This window comes from Clarias gariepinus, chromosome 19 (assembly GCF_024256425.1).
Source record: "Clarias gariepinus isolate MV-2021 ecotype Netherlands chromosome 19, CGAR_prim_01v2, whole genome shotgun sequence".
Taxonomy (NCBI): domain Eukaryota; kingdom Metazoa; phylum Chordata; class Actinopteri; order Siluriformes; family Clariidae; genus Clarias; species Clarias gariepinus.
This window is the reverse complement of record NC_071118.1, coordinates 3,465,126-3,486,400: the sequence shown is the minus strand read 5'-3', so window position 1 is coordinate 3,486,400 and position 21,275 is coordinate 3,465,126. Positions and strand designations below refer to the sequence as shown.

Genomic DNA, 21,275 nt, shown 5'->3' with positions numbered 1-21,275 from the left:
AAACTATTTACATATTTTTATTACGTGTGGTCAGAGTGAATTATTTGCTATAGTTTGTATACTCTTGTATTTGAAGTTAGTTTGTGTTGTTTAAAGGTTTCGCTTGATGTTTAAATATAAAAAACTAAGGTTATAAGGAACGTTCTACATTTAATACCTCATTAAAGTTTTTTTTTTTTTTTATCGGGAAAAAATGTAGTATCGAATCAGGATATTTACAAAATCGTGAATATGGAATTCTAGAACCGCAATTTAAATCGTATCAGCACTGAGGTATCGTGATGATATCGTTTCGGGAGGCGGCTGGTGATTCTCATCCATAAAATCTTTAACTTAGGGTAATTAACTGTGTCCAGTAAACACATATGAGTGCTATTGGTTAACTGTCCTTTTGACTATGTATAAGCAAAAGAGAGAGTATATGGAATTTCCTGTTTAATTTTCCCCTTCACACTCCAACAGCAAACTGTCGTAAAAAAAACACACGCCATTGTTGGCATTTACGTCAGCGCAAACAGCTTTGCGACAAATATGGCGCGGGGGTAGACAACATGAAGTGAAGTCTACATAAACAAAACAATGCTACTATAATAGACTCCTAATCATATTAAACATTTTAAAGCTTATTCAAAACGACATTCCAGTTCGTATACAGTTCTGTACGATGGCAGGCGTCATGGAGACAGGTTTGTGGTCAATAAAAGGCTGTTTATTTCTTCCCCGAGGGCGGTGAGCTAACTGGCTAAGCTAACACAGGGCTGTGCTTGCTTTAAAACAAACTGGTAGTAAAATGCTTAAAGTTTTGCTTAACAGATATACATTTTAATCATTTGTTTTTGTTAATAGAGGAGCAGGCGAGGAATCGTTTCCAGTCGGAGTTAGAGTTTGTTCAGTGCCTGGCCAATCCGAATTATCTGAACTGTAAGTATGGAATCGGTCACAGTTTTATTTTCATATTTTCCTTCAGTTGCTGATGTGTTTTTACATGACATAAGTCTGTTTACGCTGGCTCAGGTAATGAGGATTATCCGTCCTATGATTTATATTACTGATCCTAATGCAATACTGCCTTTAATACAAACAGCAAGTATGTGAGCATACTCGAGTGTGGTCATAATGTTATGGCTGATCAGTGTACACTCACTACCTTCTTTATTAAGAACACCCAGACACCGGCACCTTTTAAATAGCTGTAGCAAAATTATGCAGATATGGTTCAAAAGTGTCTGGTAACTTCACGTCAACAATCAGTGTGGACATTATAATCAGATTTATTTTGTCCATGGCATGGTTGTTGTTACCCGATGGGCCTGTTTCAGTATTTTAACTGAAAATGGTGATATCCTTCGATTTTACACTAAACACAAAAACTATTGAGAATAATTAAACCAAAAAAAAGATGACCAGATATCAGAGAATAACCACTCGCTGCCACCTGCAACCGTGGTCACCAGATCACAGAACATATCGGACCTTGACGGTTGGATGGACTATAAACGCAAAACACCACATCAAGTTTTATGCCTGTCAGACCGGAATTAGAGTCTACAGCCAGGAATGACTCAACAAAACTGAATAAATTAACACACCTTGTCAGATGAATTTAGATTTCTGCTGATGGTAAAGTCAGAATTAAGTGTTAAATTAGCAGTATGAATCCATAGAGCTACCCTGTCCAGGCTGGTGGTGTAATAGTGGGTTTTTTTGTTTGTTTGTTTGTTTTTTTGCTTGGCACACACAATCCTAAATAAACTGATTATCATTTAGGTTCTGCAACCTGTACAAGTATTAATACAACCACATGCATGCCAGAATGGCCACAATTTACCTAGAATAATCATTTCACAAAGGCGTGCCTTAAACTGGCTCCATAAAGAAGAAGAAGCAGCAGATGCCTTTATTGGCATTATACGGTGTACAAAAAATAAAACAGTAGACAGCATCACCCAAACAGACTAATTAATGTTGTCTGATGTTGGATGAAAGATGTTAGACATAATAAAATTATGGAGAGACAGACATTGTTGCACAAGCCAAACAATAAATGAGTTGTTTAAGGTCATATAGTATTGCACTGATTATATATTAAAAATTGCACTCGTCGTGCCAGATCAGGTGATTCCCTTTGCACATTTAGGAAGATGTAGATATATATAAATGCATCACCTGTTTGATGTCATCATGTTAAAACTGCTTCTGCCTAGTATCAGTATAGTGTAGTAATAATTAGATCACAGTATTTCCCTTTTCTATGATACATTATGGCTTGAAAATAAGCTTTTAACTTGGTTGCTTTGAGGACTTTGTAAAAAAATGACGAAAGGGGCAATCCGGTTTGTTCATGTATTCTTTTAAAGACTTTAATTGGAAATCATGTATCATGTAAAATATATATTTTCTTTTCTTTCAAGTCATTAGATATGTTGTAAAATGTTGCAGTTCTACTGTATTCCAGCAGGTGGTGTGCTCTAAACCACCACACAGCAGCACAGGCAGCACCAAGATCAGTGTGTGTGATAGAAGCAGATTATTGACCAAGTTTGTTTAGGGTTATAATAAAATTGTGATACTAACCCTAGAATCGCAGTACAAATCAAAGCGTCACCTAGGTATCGTGATATCGTATCAGGTGATCCCTGCTGATTTTCTTGCCGACTGTAAAGTGCATCATGATGTTACAATATCACAATTCTGATCTCTTTATTTTACTTTTCCTGCCTCTGATTTTTTTTCTTCTCCTTGTAGTTTTGGCTCAGCGAGGCTACTTGAGAGAAAAACCTTTTGTGAATTATCTGAAGTATTTGCTGTATTGGAAAGAACCTGAATACGCCAAATTCCTCAAGTAAGTTAGATGTTGTGTACACTCGCTCTTTATTATATATTATTCATTTCTTTTCATTTTTGATTTTACATTTACAGTAGTTTTACACAGACTTTATTTTCACCAGGAAGTGACAGTATCTCGATCTGCTGTGTCTTTACTGTACAGATATCCTCATTGCCTGCACATGCTGGAGCTGTTGCAGTACGAGCATTTCCGGAAGGAGCTGGTGAACGCGCAGTGTGCCAAGTTCATCGACGAGCAGCAGATCCTGCACTGGCAGCACTACTCACGCAAGCGCACGCGCCTTCAGCAGGCTCTCGCCGAGCAGCAGCAGCAGCAGCAGCCGGCACCGCACAATAACGCCGCCTCGAAATGAAGCCAAAGATGTCACGCTTCGCCTGATGAGGCACGCGTAGAGTATGCCTCGTGTCTTATTTTCAGAAGTGTAAATATTGTACAATATAAGACTGAAACACAGTAAGCCTATGATGTCATCATAAAAAAGTTAAAAAGCTTACACTTTTTTTTCCACTGCTCTTGAACTTTAGATCAGTTAGAATAGTGCCCTTGTTGATAAACATTACATTAGTTTTGTAACTGAAGTTAGATCTGTTAATGGGCATGAAAGTGTGGAAAAACAAATTAAAGTATTCCCAGCACTGTAACTAAGCAATGTCATGTCAATAAGGCTGTGTGCGCCTTTGTGGGTGGGTTTGTTATGCGAAATAAAGATTTTTGTATAAGGTTTTGTCGTAAAGTAATTTCAAAATAGATTTAAATTAACAGGCAGAATAAGGCACATGTAATGTAATGTTGTTATGAAATGTCGTTAAGCAAACCTGTGATGGAGTAGCTTTACATTAAGCCGCTTAAAAATCCCCTGACCAGTACGAAGCGATGACTCTGAGTGTGTAAGTGACTCGCCAACATTTTGCTTAAGTCATGACTTGTTTTCAGTACTTTGCCAAAACAAAAAATGTATTTTCTTTAGTTAATGATTAGAAGCATGATTGTACTATGAGAGCCAAAAAAAGGAAATCACATTGTAGGATTTTTAAAGAATTTATTTGCAAATTATGGTGAAAAATAAGTATTTGGTCAATAACAAAATTTCATCTCAATACTTTGTCATATACCCTTTGTTGGCAATGGTCATTAGTTTTCTGTAAGTCTTCACAAGGATTTCACACACTGTTGCTGGTATTTTGGCCCATTCCTCCACGCAGATCTCCTCTGCGACAGAATAAATGACCGAATTCAAACTTTTCATCACTTTAATCACCAATGAGGACAACATTCACTCAGACCAGAGGTGAGATTCGACACCTCAACCCTGGAGATGTGAGGAAACAGTGCTAACCACTTATTATTTTAAACAACAGCAGCATCAACAACAACGATAATATGATGTAATATATTTAATAACATTTAATAATTGATAGTTTCATATGTATTAATTCATCATATATTATTATACTATTACTGTACTACTACTTCTAACGGTTCTAATAACAGAAAAAATATTAACAACAATAATATGATGATGATCATTATTTAATATTATTATAGCTATTGTAATTAACATACTAACAACAATAATAGAGAAAATTATTATTATTATTATTATAGCCCAAGCACTGATATCAGCCCTATTATATCATAGTGTGTGAAGGGCCCTCTTGTTCTTCTAAGGATTATTATTATAATTAGGGCCTAAGTACTATGAAATCAGCACTCTAATGTCATAGTGATGTGTGAGGGTGTGCAAGTGTGAGGGCCCTTATTGCTTATTATTTTTAGAATTATTATTTTTAGGGCCCAAGCACTATGACATCTGCCCTCTGTCGTCATAGCGTGTGAGGGCCATCTTTTTCTTCTAAGGATTATTATTTATTAGGGCCCAAGCACTATGGCATCAGCACGAAGATGTCATGGCTATTATGTAATTACCATCGCTATGAAAGTGATGTCTAATAGTGCTGATGGTATAGTATGTAAAACACCCTCTTTTTCTAAAACACCTGTTTTTCTAAAGATTTTTTCCCAGCATCCATGGGTTTTGGGGGTCTTAACATGCTCAAAAACTCATGAAAATCAGCACACAGGTTGGAATCTGCTGCCATTAAGATGCCTCAGCAGCTGGGCTCTGGGTGTAGCACAATAGCGTGATGCCTTTTTCCAGCATCTGGCTCTTTTTTTTAAGTCATAACATGCTCAAAAATCACACAGATTGTGGTGGTGTTTAATCGTGTAGCCCAGATTCAACCAGATTCCTGTTCACATAAACTCCCAGTCTGCGCTATTCAGCTGAAGTGTGAGCATAACCTGGTTTATGAGAAGGTAAGCTTTTGTTGTGTGTGATGTTTGTTGAAGTTTTAGAAACTTTGTCATTAAAATCATTTAGTCTTTATAGAATTTTGTTGAAGATTCAGTAGTTTCACTTTGCAAGTGGTGTAATTAGTAGTGAATTATCTCTAATATAAAAAATACTTATGTGCATATTATTTATATACTGGAAACATATTGCCTGGTAAGATTAATCTAAAATAGTAATAATAAAATCAAAATGCCAATGTCAGAATCAAATGGGTGTGTTTATACTCGGGTATATTTGGCATCCTAGAAATTAAAGTCAGTGTCAGTAAATAAAAACACGAGCTTATGCTGCGTAGCACATCCACACTTGAATCTCTGCATGTGAAACCTGGTACACATTTGGAGCTCATTGAGCTGAGCAACTTTTAAATTGCACGTCATGATCTCACCTTAAAAGGAAGTCAGTTATTGGCTAATAACTGCCTAAGTGAAATCATATTGAGTGACATCATAGTGTGATACTAAAGACACTGAGGATGCAAAATTGCAGAGGGATTTTTCATATCCCGAACAGGTCAGCCGTGATGATGCTCTAAACTTACGCTGAAAAGTGGTTGATAACTACCTGTGTGACATTATATTAAGACCTTACATTAAGTAATTTTGACATCAAATTGAGTAACATCCTAGTGTGATGCTTTTTTTGCTAGCATCTGCAGCCTATTCTACACACGTAAACATCACAAATGTTAACACTTAAACACACATCTCTCTCTCAGACAAACACTCGCACAAACACATGAGCTTTTTGAAGGTCTTAACATTAAATTCTCCCTATTCTACTGTACATGCACTCACACAATCACATCTCTCACACACACAGGTGATATGACAAAGTTGGGCCCAACCTGACGTCAGCCCTATTACATCATATTGTGTGAATTGTGCAATTGGCCACCCAGGCAGCGATGGCTTTTTGTACAGAAAGAAGTCTTATTATTAACAAAAACAGCAACAACAATAATAATAATAATAATAATAATAATAATATGATGATGATAATGATGATAATGATGATGATGATGATTGGAGATAAAGTCAGAGAGGCCAGATTAAGGTGGTTTGGACATGTTCAGAGGAGAGATGGTAAACATATCGGTAGAAGGATGCTGAGATTTGAACTGCCAGGCAGGAGGTCTAGAGGAAGACCAAAGAGGAGATTTATGGATGCAGTGAGAGAGGACATGAAGTTAGTTGGTGTGAGAGAAGAGGATTCACTGTGGCGACCCCTGAAAGGGAACAGCCGAAAGACAAAGAATACTACTACTACTACTACTACTACTAATAATAATAATAATAATAGTAATAATATAATGATGATGATGATGAGGATGATAATGATGATGATGATGATGATTATTATTATTATTATTATTATTATTTAATAATATTATAGTTATTACAAAAAATATCATTACTACCCTTTATACAACAATACCATAAAAAAAATAAGAAAAATAAGAAAAATATTAATAACAGATATACTTATTATTAACAACAACAATAATAATAATAATAATTAGATGTTGGTGGTGGAGATTATTATTATTATTATTATTATGTAATAATAATATTGTCATTATAATAATATTAACATAAATAGAATAATATTATAATTATACCATTATTACACTTCAGTAGTAATATAGAGATTAATAAAAAATTATATAAAGAATATTAATAACAGATAGACTTATTATTATTTTTAACAACAACAACAACAATATTAATAATAATAATAATAATAATAATAATAATTATAAGATGATAGTGGTGTGATTATTATTATTATTATTATTATTATTATTATTATTTAATATCGTTATTATAATATTAAAATAAATAGAATAATATTATAATCAATATCATTATTACACTTCAAACAACAATCGTAATATAGAGACTAATAATAATGTGTTTTAATAAAAATGTTAAAATAACGCTCTGTAAGCCCCCGCTGTGTTTGCAGTAAAAGTCCGACAGAAATCTGCACGCGTTAACGACCTCGGATGAAGTGACGTCATGTTTACGAAATCCGCGTGCTCCCTGAGTGCGGCAGCTGACACGCAGATTCCCGCGCGCTCTGTCCTCGCGTGTGGCTTTAACGCAACCTGCCCCGCCTGTCCTGCCCCTGCTGTTCCGCTGGTGTTCCCGGGGCAGGACTGAGTTTCACCAGCTCGGTAATATTTACCGTAAAGTTCAAACTTCCCCGAGTGTCCAGGCTGATCAGATAACGGAACGGAGCTGTGTCTCAGTGTCTCAGTGTCTCATCGCTCTCTTCTGGACGTCTCCCTGTCCCTCGTCTCTCTCTCTGGTGCTCCACCTGGATCATCTCTCTCTCTCTCTCTCTCTCTCTGTCCAGGACCAGGTGCTTTGATCACTACCACAGGACTTTATTTATTTTTATTTTTATTTTTATTTCTTTTTCATCATTCTAAGTATTACTAGCACTGCAACAATGGAGAGGAAAGAAGACGCTCAGATGAATGGGGTTTCAGCTTCTGAAGTCTCTGATGCTCCATCAGGCTCCAGCTGTGTGTGTGGAGGATGTGCGAGGAAACTGCGGAGCTGCATCCCTGTGAATTACAAAGAGGAAATCTCAGAGATAGTCAAACTGGCTGGACCTGTGGTAAGAGCTCAGAATCACCAGGACATGGCATGTGAAATTAACAATCCTGAAATTAACAATACCGCTTGATCAACCGTGCATGATGGTGTTAAATAGAATACGCTGTATAAGAGCTTTCATTTAGGATTTATTACTAAGCGCGTGAATAAATTCTAGGAATTAATACATACAGTATATGTTGTTTTTTTCTTTAACAACAAATAACATAACAGAACTATATCAGAATTGTTTATAACAAAATTGTTGGACACTTGTGTAATGTCACTTTTTAAAGACACTGCAAGACAATATGTATTGTCATTTTTGGTAAACAAGAATGGAAAATTAGTTTTCACTGTTTCATTGTACATGGAGACTTTATGACTTTATGACTTTATGTACAGCTGGATCCAGATAAGACATTGAATAAGGTTAACTCAATCCCCAACACTTTGTTGTTAAAAGGCCAAAATGGAGATAAACCCTAAAACAAGAAACCTTACATAATAGCATGTGACTATGTAGGCAACGTAATCAGCTTTCTATATTTCGATTTTTCATGACGACTACTACTACTACTACTTATAATAATTATAATAATGCTATCATGTATTTCTATTATTGTAATTAGTATAGTTGTTTTTATTTAACAATAATTTCACATTTATATTAATATGATGGGCTTTCAAGTCAAACCGGGTTTTATTCTGGTAAATGAAGGCGTAAAATCTATTAACATTTACAAAAGATTTCATGCACAGTGCGGTGATAATTTGAATGGTGCAAACGTTCTATAGAAAGTCGTATATGAATGACTAAATAGAACGCCTGATTCTAGAAAATTGTGGAAACTTGCAGAAGAGACGCATCTGTCTTGAACGTTACAGGAACTCGGCTGGAAGTTATCCCCACATCCCTCATTTAGTCCTGACCTCGCTTTAAGCCATTTTCACGTATTTAGGCCATTAAAAGAGTTCCTGGGAGGCCAGCGTTTCAGACATGAAACAAGCAGTCAGGACTGAGAAAACGTTCTACCTTGATGGTGTCCTAGCACTAGTGAAACACTGGGATAAGTGCATTAGTGTAGCAGGGGATTATATAGAGACATAAAGTAGGTTTTGGTAGAGTCCCAGTTTGACTTGAACACCCCTAAGTGTGTCAGCTCCTGTGCCTAGAGCAACACTGGAGTCAATTTTACTACATGTTCCTTCATACTGTATGTACATTAACTCTGGCCCTATTTCAAGCCATTCTGTAAGTTTCTATTGAGGTATTACCTGCTGATAAAAATGCATCGTTGGGAAGCACGGTGTTTAATTATGATTCCCATGTTTCCCCCCACACAGTTTATTTCACAGCTGATGATCTTCTTGATCAGCTTCGTCAGTACTGTGTTTTGTGGACACTTGGGGAAGACAGAGTTAGCAGGTGTCTCTCTGGCAATAGCTGTGAGTGAATGCACATCATGTCTCCTGATACTGTACATTTCTTCATCCAGAATATTAAATATGCCTTATTGAAGCTGTTCAGTTGACGGTGTTTGTCTTTGGACAGGTTATTAACGTCACAGGCCTGTCCGTTGGTGTGGGTTTGGCGTCCGCATGTGACACACTCATCTCTCAGGTGAGCTTTCTGACAGTGTTCCTTTTTTCTGTATTTCATTTAGTCACCTTTAGCTTTGATTCCAGCCCAATTTAGTGTCCAGTTCATGTGTAAAAATGAATTACTCATGCTCCCAGAACCTTACTATTAATATAAATATAATATATTAATATAAAAATTAATAAATCCTACTTTTGTCATGTCATGAGGCGAGATTGGTTGTTCACACCTTACACTGCGGTTAATATGACGACAGTCGTGTGTCAGCTCGTAACACCTACGCTTGACTCTACTAGCCGATCAGAGTTAAACTGTAATCCATTTGCTTTTTGTTAGCTTGTTTGGATCAAAAGTCCTGTTTAATAAGTTCTTGGTGAGGAAATTAATCTAGTCTTAGTGTTCATGATGTAATGTAGGTGCAATGACCAGGGTTGCCAAGTCTGTGTGTCAAAGTGTTCTAAATGACAAATGCTGAAACACATCCAGATGTTTCTTGGATTCAGTTTCCTTTCATGTTCTCCCCATGATTCTGCGGGTTTCCTCTTACAGTAGTTTACCGGTTTCCTTCCCACTTCCCAAAAATTGCGGGTCATCCTAAGTGCAAATATGAATGCCTTTGGACATTGACGTGTTTAGTTGCAGAATACCAATGCTGATGAATTAGCTAGTCCTGCTCAACAATATGATCAACTTAAAATCGCTATCAGCCAAAACACAATATTGGTGCTGATTTGACTTTTTAATGTCATACATATAATACAGAAAATGTGTGTGGACAAACTTTTGAAGTTTGTGCAACAAGCTGATCTGGTGACCGATCTTACTTCCCTAAAAAAATTGCTAACTTCAGCTGTTTTGGAGAAACTATTTTAAATGTAGCGGCACTGTGATTTAGTGGTTAGCACTGCCGCCTTGCACCTCCAGGTCCTAGGTTCGATTCCCGTGTCGGGTCTGTGTGCATGCAGTTTGCATGTTCTCCCTGTGCTTGGTGTTTTTTTCTTCGGGTATTCTGCTTTCCTCCCACAGTCCAAAGACATGCAGAATAGGCTAATAGGCGTTCCCAAATTGCACGTAGTGTGTGCATGCTTTTGTGAGTGTTGACCCGGAGGTCCTACCATGGTCGTACAAAGTGGAAATACAGTTAATACAATGCTCACTATTGAGCTCCATGGTCCCTAGTTGGACTAGAAAAGGTTTCAAGATGAAAAGATGTTTCAGTGTTATACTGTCTCACTTCAAACAATAATAATTTAAAACGAAAACTATTCATATTGCTTTATTTTTCCCCCAAAATTAATAACAAAATTAAAAACATTGTTTTGTTTAAATGCTCCAAATTAGTCACACACCTTATGTTGTGTAGTCAAAAAACATAGAATGCTATAGTTTAGTTAGTTAAAGTTGCTTTTTGTAATCTTTAAACAATAATTACCATTAAGGTTCCAGGCCTACCTTAGTGCTTTGCATGAGAGATAAGTAAAAACTTATAAGGCAAAGAAAATCTGTAGTGTCCGTAACTTTGTCAAATTGATGTTGTAATATCTTGTTAATTTAGCATTGTAGAATAATACACCTTTTTTTCAAAGGTGTATTACAAATATAAATATTGTATTATATATAATATTTTTATAATTAAATATTATGAAAATTGATGTTATATGATCCTATCAAAAAATTCACTTTATCACCTGTTTGGTCCGAACACAGATCAACCCAGTAGTCCTATTACGTCAACTCCAAATTGAACTTTTGAGTTCTTTGCGATCTTTGAGATAATATTCTAAGACAGTAGAGGTAACTCTTTCCATCTTTCTCTACAGACGTTTGGCAGTAAAAACCTAAAGCGTGTCGGGGTGATCCTGCAGAGGGGGGTCCTCATCCTCACACTGGCCTGCTTCCCGTGCTGGGCCGTCCTGATCAACACCGAGAGCATCCTGCTGGCTGTGAAACAGAACCCCAGGGTGGCCAGGTATGCCTAGCATTACGTTTTTATCTTACACCAATCAGTCTGAGACATTTGGCAGTTATTGAAGATGATATATCAGGCTAATTTAACACTCTTGGAATCTAATGCTCAGGTTTTGTGATCCACATCTTTCTTGTTCTCTGCAGCCTCTCCCAGCTGTATGTAAAGATATACATGCCTGCTCTGCCTGTGAGTGTGTCGTTTCCATGCCTTTCCCATGAGTTTGAGTTGTTTGATCCCAATTATTATGTTAATGAATTTGTCATTTAACTCTTCCAGGCTGTGTTTATGTACCAGTTGCAAGCAAAATATTTGCAGAATCAGGTACAGTAAATATTATATATAGATTTTGGTATAGAGTGATATGGCAGGATAAAATGGACTCACTGGCCACTTTATGAGGACATTGACACAATTGTCCACCAGTCAAGGGTTTCAAATAATATTCACATCGAACATCAGAATTAAAAAATGTGATCTGGTTGACTTTTAAGTAAAAGAAGACATTTTTTGGTTTAAATCAATTTGTATTATTTTGGGTCAACCTGTGCCCACTGTAGCAAATTCCTGTTGTTGGCAGACAGGAGTGGAATGCATAGTGCCCTTCTGTACTTGTAGCACATCACCTTCAAGGTTGGACACGTTGTGCATTCGAAATGCTTTTCCGCTTACTTTGGTTGTAAAGTGACTATTTGATTTACCGAACCTTTATGTCAGCTTGAATAATTCTCCAATTAATTAATATTGTGGGGGGGGGGGAATTTTCCCTTTGTCATACTGCTGTTTAATTAATGATTTCATATGTGTGTGTGTGTGTGTGTGTGTAAGTGTGTGTGTGAAGTGTTTTATGCCATTCTACGTAGAATACATATATAACAATATTGGTACATCATATAATACAGTGGTGTGAAAAACTATTTGCCCCCTTCCTGATTTCTTATTCTTTTGCATGTTTGTCACACAAAATGTTTCTGATCATCAAACACATTTAACTGTTAGTCAAAGATAACACAAGTAAACACAAAATGCAGCGCTGTAAAAGACTCGTTGCAAGTTATCGCAAACGCTTGATTGCAGTTATTGCTGCTAAGGGTGGCCCAACCAGTTATTAGGTTCAGGGGGCAATTACTTTTTCACACAGGGCCATGTAGATTTGGAGTTTTTTTTCTCCCTTAATAACGTAAACCTTCATTTAAAAACTGCATTTTGTGTTCGATTATGTTATCTTTGACTAATAGTTAACGGTTTTTGATGAGCAGAAACATTTAAGTGTGACAAACATGCAAAAGAATAGGAAATCAGGAAAGGGGGGACATAGTTTTTCACACCACTGTATGGTGCCTAAGACTTTTGCACAGTACTGTAATTGTTGGAGAATGTTGTGGATGAAGTCAGCAGTTTTTAAGTTTGGTACCAACAACCGTGCCACACTGGACGTCCCAGAGATCACACTTTTCCTCTATTCTAAAGTGCATTAATCGAAACTTTTGAGCTGAATCTGCACGATCCTATGAATTTGCATAGCTGTTATGCAAGTATGCACATGTTGCAATTAAAGTGGCCTCTGAGATTTTTTTGGTGTGTGTCTTTGTAATAATAAGGACCGTTTTCTTTAGGGTATAATCTGGCCTCAGGTGGTCACTGGGGCCACTGGAAACATCCTGAACGCTTTGATAAACTACCTCTTTCTTCATGTGCTGAATCTGGGTGTGGCGTAAGTCATGTCTTATTTTCATTTTTTTTTAACACGTCATGTTCCGTGATCATTTTCTTTGGTATTATGCTTTCTGTGAGATCGTTATCACTTTGTGCACAGTGGTTCTGCGATCGCAAATTCCATTTCTCAGTGCTCATTGGCCCTGATCCTTTTCATCTACATTTGGTGGAGAGGTCTGCACAAGGCCACGTGGGACGGTGAGTCAGCAAAATCATGCATCTCTGACGTAATCGCAAGGTCTAGTGGGGACATGGGTGTTTTAGAGGTGATGCCTCTCTGAACTGGACCATGAAAGACTGACTGGTTTCACTAGTCAAGTTACACCATGCCACGCATATGATCACGCTTGTGATAAATATCTAACCACCCTGCATTTCTGGCAAACAGTATGACTTTAAGATTTAAGTTTTACCCGAGGATGAACTATTTTGTAACTTTTTAACAAAATATGAAAAAGAGTTCACCCCGGAGCAAGACTTTTAAGGATATTACGTAACTCACAATGTCTCAACCGGTTAAATGATAAACATGTTTTCAGTAATAGTTCCATTACTTGTATGTTATTTTAACTTGTAAGAAGTGTACTTTTACTCAAAGTGTTGTAGGGCAGAAATGTTTATGAATCATCCATCATACAATGAAATCTAACAGTAGGCAGGACGAAGCATTTCCCAGATTAAGCATACCAGTATTTGAGTTTTGTACTTGGGAATAAAATTACTTTTGTTAGTACTGTTAATAGAATGTGTTAGTTTTTCATTTCAATGTAAAAACATATTATTTTTTTAGTTACCATAAACATTTATGCAGGAATAGCACACATTTTTACAAAAACAAAAAAAGCAGCTTTTTTTTTTACGTTGCACACACGTCATGAGATCAAAAATTACTATAGTAACTTTATAGTCGGTGTTGCTGTTCTACAGGAGGCTTAGGGCACGAGGCAGGGTACACCCTGGACAGGGTCCCAATCCATCGTAGGGCACACACACAGTACGGGCAATTTGGAAACGCCAATTAGCCTATTCTACATGTCTTTGGACTATGGAATGAAACCGTAGTACTCAGAGGAAACCCACCAAACACATGCATGATTCGCAGATAAAGCTGCGTGTCATCAGCGTAACAATGATAGGAAACTCCATATTTAGAAATCTAACTGGTAAAGTAATTTATTAGTAACTAATACAGCAACAAGGCGGTGTAGTGGTTAGCACTGTCGTCTTGCACCTCCAGGGACCAGGTTCGATTCCCGTCCAGGCTCGATTCCCGGCTCTGTGTGCATGGAGCATGGAGCCCTTAAAATTTGGAAATCCGAAATCGTGACAACCAGCACGTTTTTGCTACAGCACTCAGAATCTGTACATACTGTACAAATAGTTACTGTGTTGCTATATTGAAAAGTCATGTTACGTTACTAGTTACAAACAAAAGTAATATATTACTTTTTTTTTTTAAAGCAGCGATCTGAAGTGCTAAAAACACGGGGCTTTAGAGCAAACATACCCGCATCAGTCTGAGGTGAGGGTGTGCAAAATATCCGAACTGAGAGCCCGGTATGACAGAGTCCTTTTACATTCTTTTACAGCCCAGCAGTGTGCAAATAAAGATTAAATTTAACTTCTTGAAAGCTCATTTCCTCCTCAATTCCCATCTCTCCTTTAACCCTCAATCCTCACTCACTGTCATTGTATCAGGCTGGACTCGAGACTGCCTACAGGAATGGGGTGCCTTCTTTCGCCTAGCCTTACCTAGCATGCTAATGCTATGTGTGGAGTGGTGGACTTATGAGATTGGAGGATTCCTGGCAGGTCGAGAACCACTGTCTGTCTTTGTACCTATATCAAAATGAAATAGATCAAATCAAATCTCTGTAATCTGCTTTCAAGTCATTCGATGCCTCCCCTTGCAGGTCTGATCAGCGAGACTGAGTTAGGAGCGCAGTCTGTTGTGTATGGACTGGCCACGATTGCATACATGGTAAGAAGTACCATGGTAAGGCTAAAGAGCTACGACTTTCAGAATTAAGATGATATAATAGCATTTAGCAACTATAAGTATTTAAGTGTTATTTAAGTGTTAATTGTGTTACTACTGCAGCACTTTCAGTGTGCGAGTTGTACTTCCTTTATTAAGTGTTTCTGTCAAAGGGTTAAATGTTACACTGAATATGTTTTGTTATAACACAAAAATAGAAATTCAATCCTTTTCTTTGACATCCAGAGACGGAAAGGGGCTCTGTTTTTCCTACACCTCCAGTAAAATCATCTTTCTGTTTAGACAAGCAATGTTATGAAAAATAGGAGACTCAAGTTACTTAAGGAAAGCAAGGTTGTACACAGTGATGTGTGCAACATCCACTCCATTTATTGCTGAAAGCCTAATGATTTTCTATTAGAGAAGAATTGATTAAAAAAAAGGATGATTATATGAAATATTTAAAAGGATAATTTATTGCATGTATCATATCAGATTGTATTATATCGTATCATATCATGCTGTAACATATTGTAGAATGTCATATCGTATCGTATAGTATTAAATCATATATTAATTTCAATTCGCATCAAAAAGTATGATATATCGTATCGTATTACATTATAACATAGTTATTGCAATACCAAATATAATATTACAATAAGGTATATAACACTACCTATTGTATTGATCGCATAATATCAAATTGTATCATATTGTATTAAAAAATCTAATTACATTTTTATTTTATTTTTTTGTCTCATACACAGTATGATATGCAGTGAAATGGTTATACAACTGCCTGCGACCTAAATTGAATAAAAACTAAATACATTTATAAATTGATTCAAATAGAGAAATAGAATATGAAATAAGAAAGAATTACATACAGGTATAAAAAAATCTTTATCTGGAAGATTTACAATATGTACGAGGTTGCTAATAAAATAGAGTTGAAATAGAAGTGTATGAGATGTTAAGGTATTTTTGTAAAATATCACATCAAATCAAATTCATCAAATTTTACCATATTTTGTTGTATCATATAAAATCCTATGGTATTGTATCATATGATATCATATAACATTGTGGGATATCATATCATATTGTACCCTGTTGTATCATATCATTGTATCATATTTTATTGTATGTTATTTTTTTTACAGTATATCGTTAAATTGTATCATATCCATAGTATATAGTTAAATTGTATCCATATCATATAGATTTAAGATCAAAGAGCTCTATTAATCCCAGAGTTATATTGCATCATAATAACATTGTATCATATCACATTGAATTTTATCATATTATATCATTTTTATCATATTGTATCATATATAGGGATTTTTACACCCTTATGATCAATAGATTTATAGCCTCAAGCACAACAATTTTTTTATGAAGGTCCAAATAGGAACCACTTACATTTTACTCACATTACACTGTGTATCTCTGAGAATGTGTTAACCCACAGACACAGGATGGCATGACATGATGATTCTTTATTATGCATCTCTCATTTATTCTAATGCGTTCTCTTGATTGACTATTAGTTTCCTCTTGGCTTTGGGGTGGCAGCAAACGTCAGAGTCGGAAATGCTCTTGGAGCAGGAAACACACACCAGGCAAAACTCTCCGGCAAAGTGGCCCTGGTCTGTGGATGTAAGTGGACCTGGCATGCACCCCATGAGGTTGAAGCTACAGATTTGTTTTGTTTTTTTGTTTTAATCAGGATATAGCTCTGCAACATTAATCTTTTACCTGTTGTATAATGAACCTAGCCTTTTACCCAAAGGTATGCCAAGAAAAACAAATGAGAGACCAAGAGGAAAATAAGTAAACTGAAGGAGTGGACTGATTTGAGCTTAAAGTATTGATAGAGTACCTAAAATGTAGTTTACCTTCGGAAAACAATAACCTGGTCTTTTTTCCCCCTGTAACCTTAAATTCCTCAGGTGTAGACGTGTTCCTAATAAAATAGTCAGTTAATGTAATGTCTCCATGTCTTTATGTCTCTGAGATAAATGGGTTTGCATAAGTGTATTATATAATTTATACAATAATGCATGAAACTGCCTCTTTTGTCTTTGTAGCCTTGATCTCGTGTGTGGTTGGTGCTTCACTAACTGGATGCAAGGATATCATTGGATACATCTTTACAACTGAAATGTAAGGAGATGAAAGAATCTGATGCTACGTATTTTGTTGTATTGTATTTTATTTTATATATTTATATTTATATAAGAAATAATATTTATAACAACAATAATAAATTGGAATTATTGTATTCAATAGATTACATTTTGGAATTGATCCAGTACTGTTTGTGCAGTACTGTGCAAAAGTCTTGAGCCGCTTTTCAATTTCTTCATATAAAATGAATGAAATGTTGTAGATTACATCAAAGAAATGCGAACAATTGTTTCAGTGTGACAGCCTGCAAAGTGCATAAAGATACAATTTAAAAACTGGTTATTTGTTTAACAACCTTGGCAGCAGCCTCATTTTCCCTCTCGTCTGTTCCAAACACTCAGCATTCCGCATCAGTTAACAAACTACACAAACTGCTCCGGTACAGGGACTAGACTGAAAATGAGAGACAAAAAAAAATAGTCCCTCAGGTAGCCGGGGAGCTATTCCACAAAAATACATTAAAAAACAGAAAACATCCTGACTCTTTAGAAGAGAAATAAGAAAAAATAAGGGCGGCCTCAAGACTTTTGCACAGCCTGGTTTGTAGTGGTTTCTACTTGTTCCACTTACATTCAGAATCAAAAATTAAATGGATAAGAGTTTGGATATTAAAAGTGTGGGAGTCCCAATGCAGGACTTGCAGAGGGAAGCGTTGGGCCGTGGAGAGTTTATTTTGGCAGGAAATAATCGGTTAGCAGCACTAAGGTAATGGCGCTTCTACACCTCTTTAATTTACTCTCGCACCTCAAAAGCGGAAGGCATTCTATTCTAACTATTGCGAGGGGCGTGTTTATGTCTACGTATGCCGATTTGTTTTTTTTTTTGTTCCCAATGAAGGTGCAAACTCGTGCGCAGGTTCCCCTTCTTTCTCCTGTAAAATGATAATTTTTTTTTTTTTTTTCTTTTTCACTTTTTTCTTCTCTTTATTTTTTCGTTTTTCTTTTCCTATACCAGAGCAACGCTCCCAGACCTGGTGCTACCTAAATGTCCGCACATAGTGCGCTGCGTTCTGGGAGCTTAAGTAGCCTTCTAGCCAAGTGTGGTAGGGTTGCCTAGCAACAGCACCTGTCTGCCGCTCTGCCCGCAAAGTGGTTACCCGTGGCTTTGCCCATCGCACAGACGGCCTTGTTCTACTGGTATCTTGATTCCATTTATGCATCAAACTTTTTTTTTCCCTATAGAGAAATTGTGCAGAGAGTTTCACAAGTCATGGTTATGTATGGATTTCTTCACCTATTTGATGCGATTGCAGTAAGTTCCATTTATATTAACCAGACTTTCTATATTAAAACGCTTACAATTTAAAACCCTCCTTTAATGGTTAGTCCTTTCTGTTAGTCCTTTCTGCTTCCTCTCACAGTCCAAAAACATACAGGATAATTGGCGTTCCCAAATTGACTATAGTGTATGAATGAGCGTGAGTGTGTGTGTGTGTTCCCTGTGATGGATTGGCACCTTGTCCAGGGTGTACTCCGCCTCATGCTCTAAGTCTCCTGGGATAGGCTCCAGGCCCGCGAGTCTGTATACGGGATAAAGCGATAAAGACACTCAGTGAATGAGTGTAATTTTTAAATATTAGAATAAAATCCAAACTAAAGTTTACATTCAGTAAAGGAAGCCATTTTATCACTAGGCAAAGTTAGATATTTTAAGACATAGCTTTAATTAATGCACAAACATTTACATTTATTTTTTATAAAAATGAATAAACTGGTAGGTTTGAGGTTTTTTTGCTTAAATATTCGGGATCATCAGTGGTATTTCTCTCTGCCCATAGGCCATTACAGGTGGTATTGTCAGAGGTGCAGGAAAGCAACTGCTTGGTGCTTTGTGTATTTTGGCCGGCTACTATTTAGTGGGTTTTCCGCTCGGAGTGTCGCTTATGTTTGTACTTAACATGGGAATTATTGGTAAGCAGAATAATGCATTGACCTAGTGTTTAAGATGCTGATAACATTCAAAAACTTTATCATCAAGTCATCACTGTATGTGCGTAATTATGTCTGTCTGCCTCGTTCTCTTCGGCTTGTTGTCCAGGTCTGTGGAGTGGGTTCTTTGTGTGTCTCGTTTTACAGTCTCTTTTCTTCCTCATTCTAATCTACAAACTTGACTGGAAACGTGCAACTGAACAGGTAAGCTATGATGTTACATGTTTATGTATTTGAGTGTGAGTGTGTGTGCATGCATGCATGCATGTGCTTTCTTTGTTCTAAGTCAGTGTTGTGTCTTTGATTGGTAATTTTCAGGCTCGGAAACGAGCAGGCGTACAAACACCCGAACCCAAAGTCGAATCCTTCGGCCTGGAAAATAAGTGTGCTGATAAAGGTAATGCACCTTTGTCTTCAATAAGACTTGAATGTGCTTGAAGAAAATAAATTTCGCAGACAAAACGTTTCATAACTTTTTTTTCATTCCCCATTATAGATGTATTAGAGGAAGCGCAGGCTAGTCCAGGAGACCAAGCTGACGTGGAAGCAAGTGGGGAAAATGATGACAAAGGAGCTGAAGGACATGGAGTGATGGTCACTGTGGGTGATGTTCTGACCTTAAAACAGCTGCTTGTTCGTCGAGGGCTGACTCTTTTCCTGATGATACTCATCCTCGCTGGTGGGATCATTTTGAACGAGTTTCTCACAGGCCTCCTCAGATGAACACTACTTGATATATGCACTGACAAAACGTTACCTTTCTCAGCAAATATTATGAGATCCAGGGAGGGTAGAAATACTACCTTGTTTTACAGCCCAAGGGTCAGAGTCTCTCTAGGAGAATGAAAATAAAGAGCAATACAATAAGCCGGACTAAAGACCGATGGCAAAAGGTACTTAAGCCAAATCATATCATGTTAACTATTTTAGTTTTTTTTTTTCTACAAACTGTATATGTAAGCTAAGCCAAAGAATTATGTAGCTGCGATGTTTGAAAATGAGCCAAACGGCTGTTAAACTAGAACTGAGCAATGTTCTGGTATAGTCGTACTGTAGGTGTTTAAATGCTACATTTTTTCCATCATATTTTAAATAACTACTTGTAATATTAAAATATAAATTTGACCCTGATTTATGTGATCTATCCAAAGCCAGACTCGGGACCAGACGCACTTCTTAGGAAACAGATCCTGCATTAAGCTGCATAATGGGTCTGGTTTTAAGTAGAGAGGGAAACCAATTCCCCTGGACGAATGCTTTTATATCACTTACGATATCCATTATCAGTATTTAAACTCAATCACAGACGAATCACATGGGATATACTGTATATGTGTGTTTCAAACCCACAGGCTATGCACCAGCCCTCTTTAGCGATACCCTTTAATGCAGAAACACACCGTCCAAATTTTTATGAATGATTTAGGCTGTTAAATTAAACTTAGAAGTAAGGATTCTGGTAAAGTATGGAATTAAGCGAGAAATTAGAAAAAAACAAGTTATTAGGCAGGCAATTGTGATCATGTAACCTGTATGGTAAATACTGTCATTATACAAATAATCATGTGATATTTAAGTGCTGTTGACAGTTGCCCATGCTGATATCATGTCAACTCAGGGCTTAGGAGACCTTCCTAAATTTCCAAGTGTGGGAACTCCAAACTTAGGAGGGGACAGATGTCATTGCTGCTTACTGCTAGTAAATTACTATTTTTAACTATTATTTTTAATACATATTAAATTTATATAAAAAGTCATATACAGTACTGTATTAGTATTACTAAAGCATATACTAATAAGTATTACTTTGTGTTACTTTTAAATTTGCTATACTTTGCAATACAAGTCAGGATGGCAGCAGCAACGACCCACCAGGTCGAATGCCATTGTGATACAGAACACAAGAACCAAAGGCATTTTTTTCCCAAGTTCGTCTATGAACTTGGTATACATTGTATGCAGCACGGCCTTAACCTGCCATTAGGCTCAGAGGCTGAGAAGTTTTATAAGATGGATATAATGTGATGGGAGGAAAAAAAAGTACAGGTGCTTGATGTACAAGCAAAACTAATGCAAAAGTA

General features: G+C 36.7%; 2 protein-coding genes across 2 annotated transcripts; both read left to right on the top strand.

Moving 5' to 3' along the window:
• Positions 1–522: 522 nt before the first annotated feature.
• med31 (mediator complex subunit 31) lies at positions 523–3,567 on the top strand. Its single transcript, XM_053478722.1, has 4 exons — positions 523–686; positions 847–921; positions 2,746–2,842; positions 2,990–3,567. Exons 1-4 carry the CDS (start codon positions 665–667, stop codon positions 3,198–3,200), a joined length of 405 nt encoding a protein of 134 aa, XP_053334697.1. The 5' UTR covers positions 523–664; the 3' UTR covers positions 3,201–3,567.
• Positions 3,568–7,296: 3,729 nt separating this feature from the next.
• On the top strand, positions 7,297–20,881 carry LOC128507130 (multidrug and toxin extrusion protein 1-like). Its single transcript, XM_053477778.1, has 18 exons — positions 7,297–7,514; positions 7,640–7,829; positions 9,155–9,256; positions 9,363–9,431; positions 11,231–11,379; positions 11,523–11,565; positions 11,656–11,700; positions 12,993–13,090; positions 13,193–13,290; positions 14,791–14,904; positions 15,006–15,073; positions 16,627–16,735; positions 17,167–17,242; positions 18,448–18,517; positions 19,044–19,176; positions 19,304–19,398; positions 19,513–19,591; positions 19,691–20,881. The coding sequence occupies exons 2-18, from the start codon at positions 7,659–7,661 to the stop codon at positions 19,915–19,917; spliced, it is 1,746 nt and encodes a 581-aa protein (XP_053333753.1). The 5' UTR covers positions 7,297–7,514; positions 7,640–7,658; the 3' UTR covers positions 19,918–20,881.
• Positions 20,882–21,275: the final 394 nt, after the last annotated feature.

Excerpts from the sequence above, each read along its gene's own strand:
- med31 (XM_053478722.1), top strand. The coding sequence starts at position 665 with ATGGCAGGCGTCATGGAGACAG. Across the intron at positions 687-846 it reads GGCAGGCGTCATGGAGACAG|AGGAGCAGGCGAGGAATCGT; the intron begins GTTTGTGGTCAA and ends TTTTGTTAATAG. Across the intron at positions 922-2,745 it reads CAATCCGAATTATCTGAACT|TTTTGGCTCAGCGAGGCTAC; the intron begins GTAAGTATGGAA and ends TTCTCCTTGTAG.
- LOC128507130 (XM_053477778.1), top strand. The coding sequence starts at position 7,659 with ATGGAGAGGAAAGAAGACGCTCAGATGAATGGGGTTTCAGCTTCTGAA. Across the intron at positions 15,074-16,626 it reads TGGCCACGATTGCATACATG|TTTCCTCTTGGCTTTGGGGT; the intron begins GTAAGAAGTACC and ends ATTGACTATTAG. Across the intron at positions 18,518-19,043 it reads ACCTATTTGATGCGATTGCA|GCCATTACAGGTGGTATTGT; the intron begins GTAAGTTCCATT and ends CTCTGCCCATAG.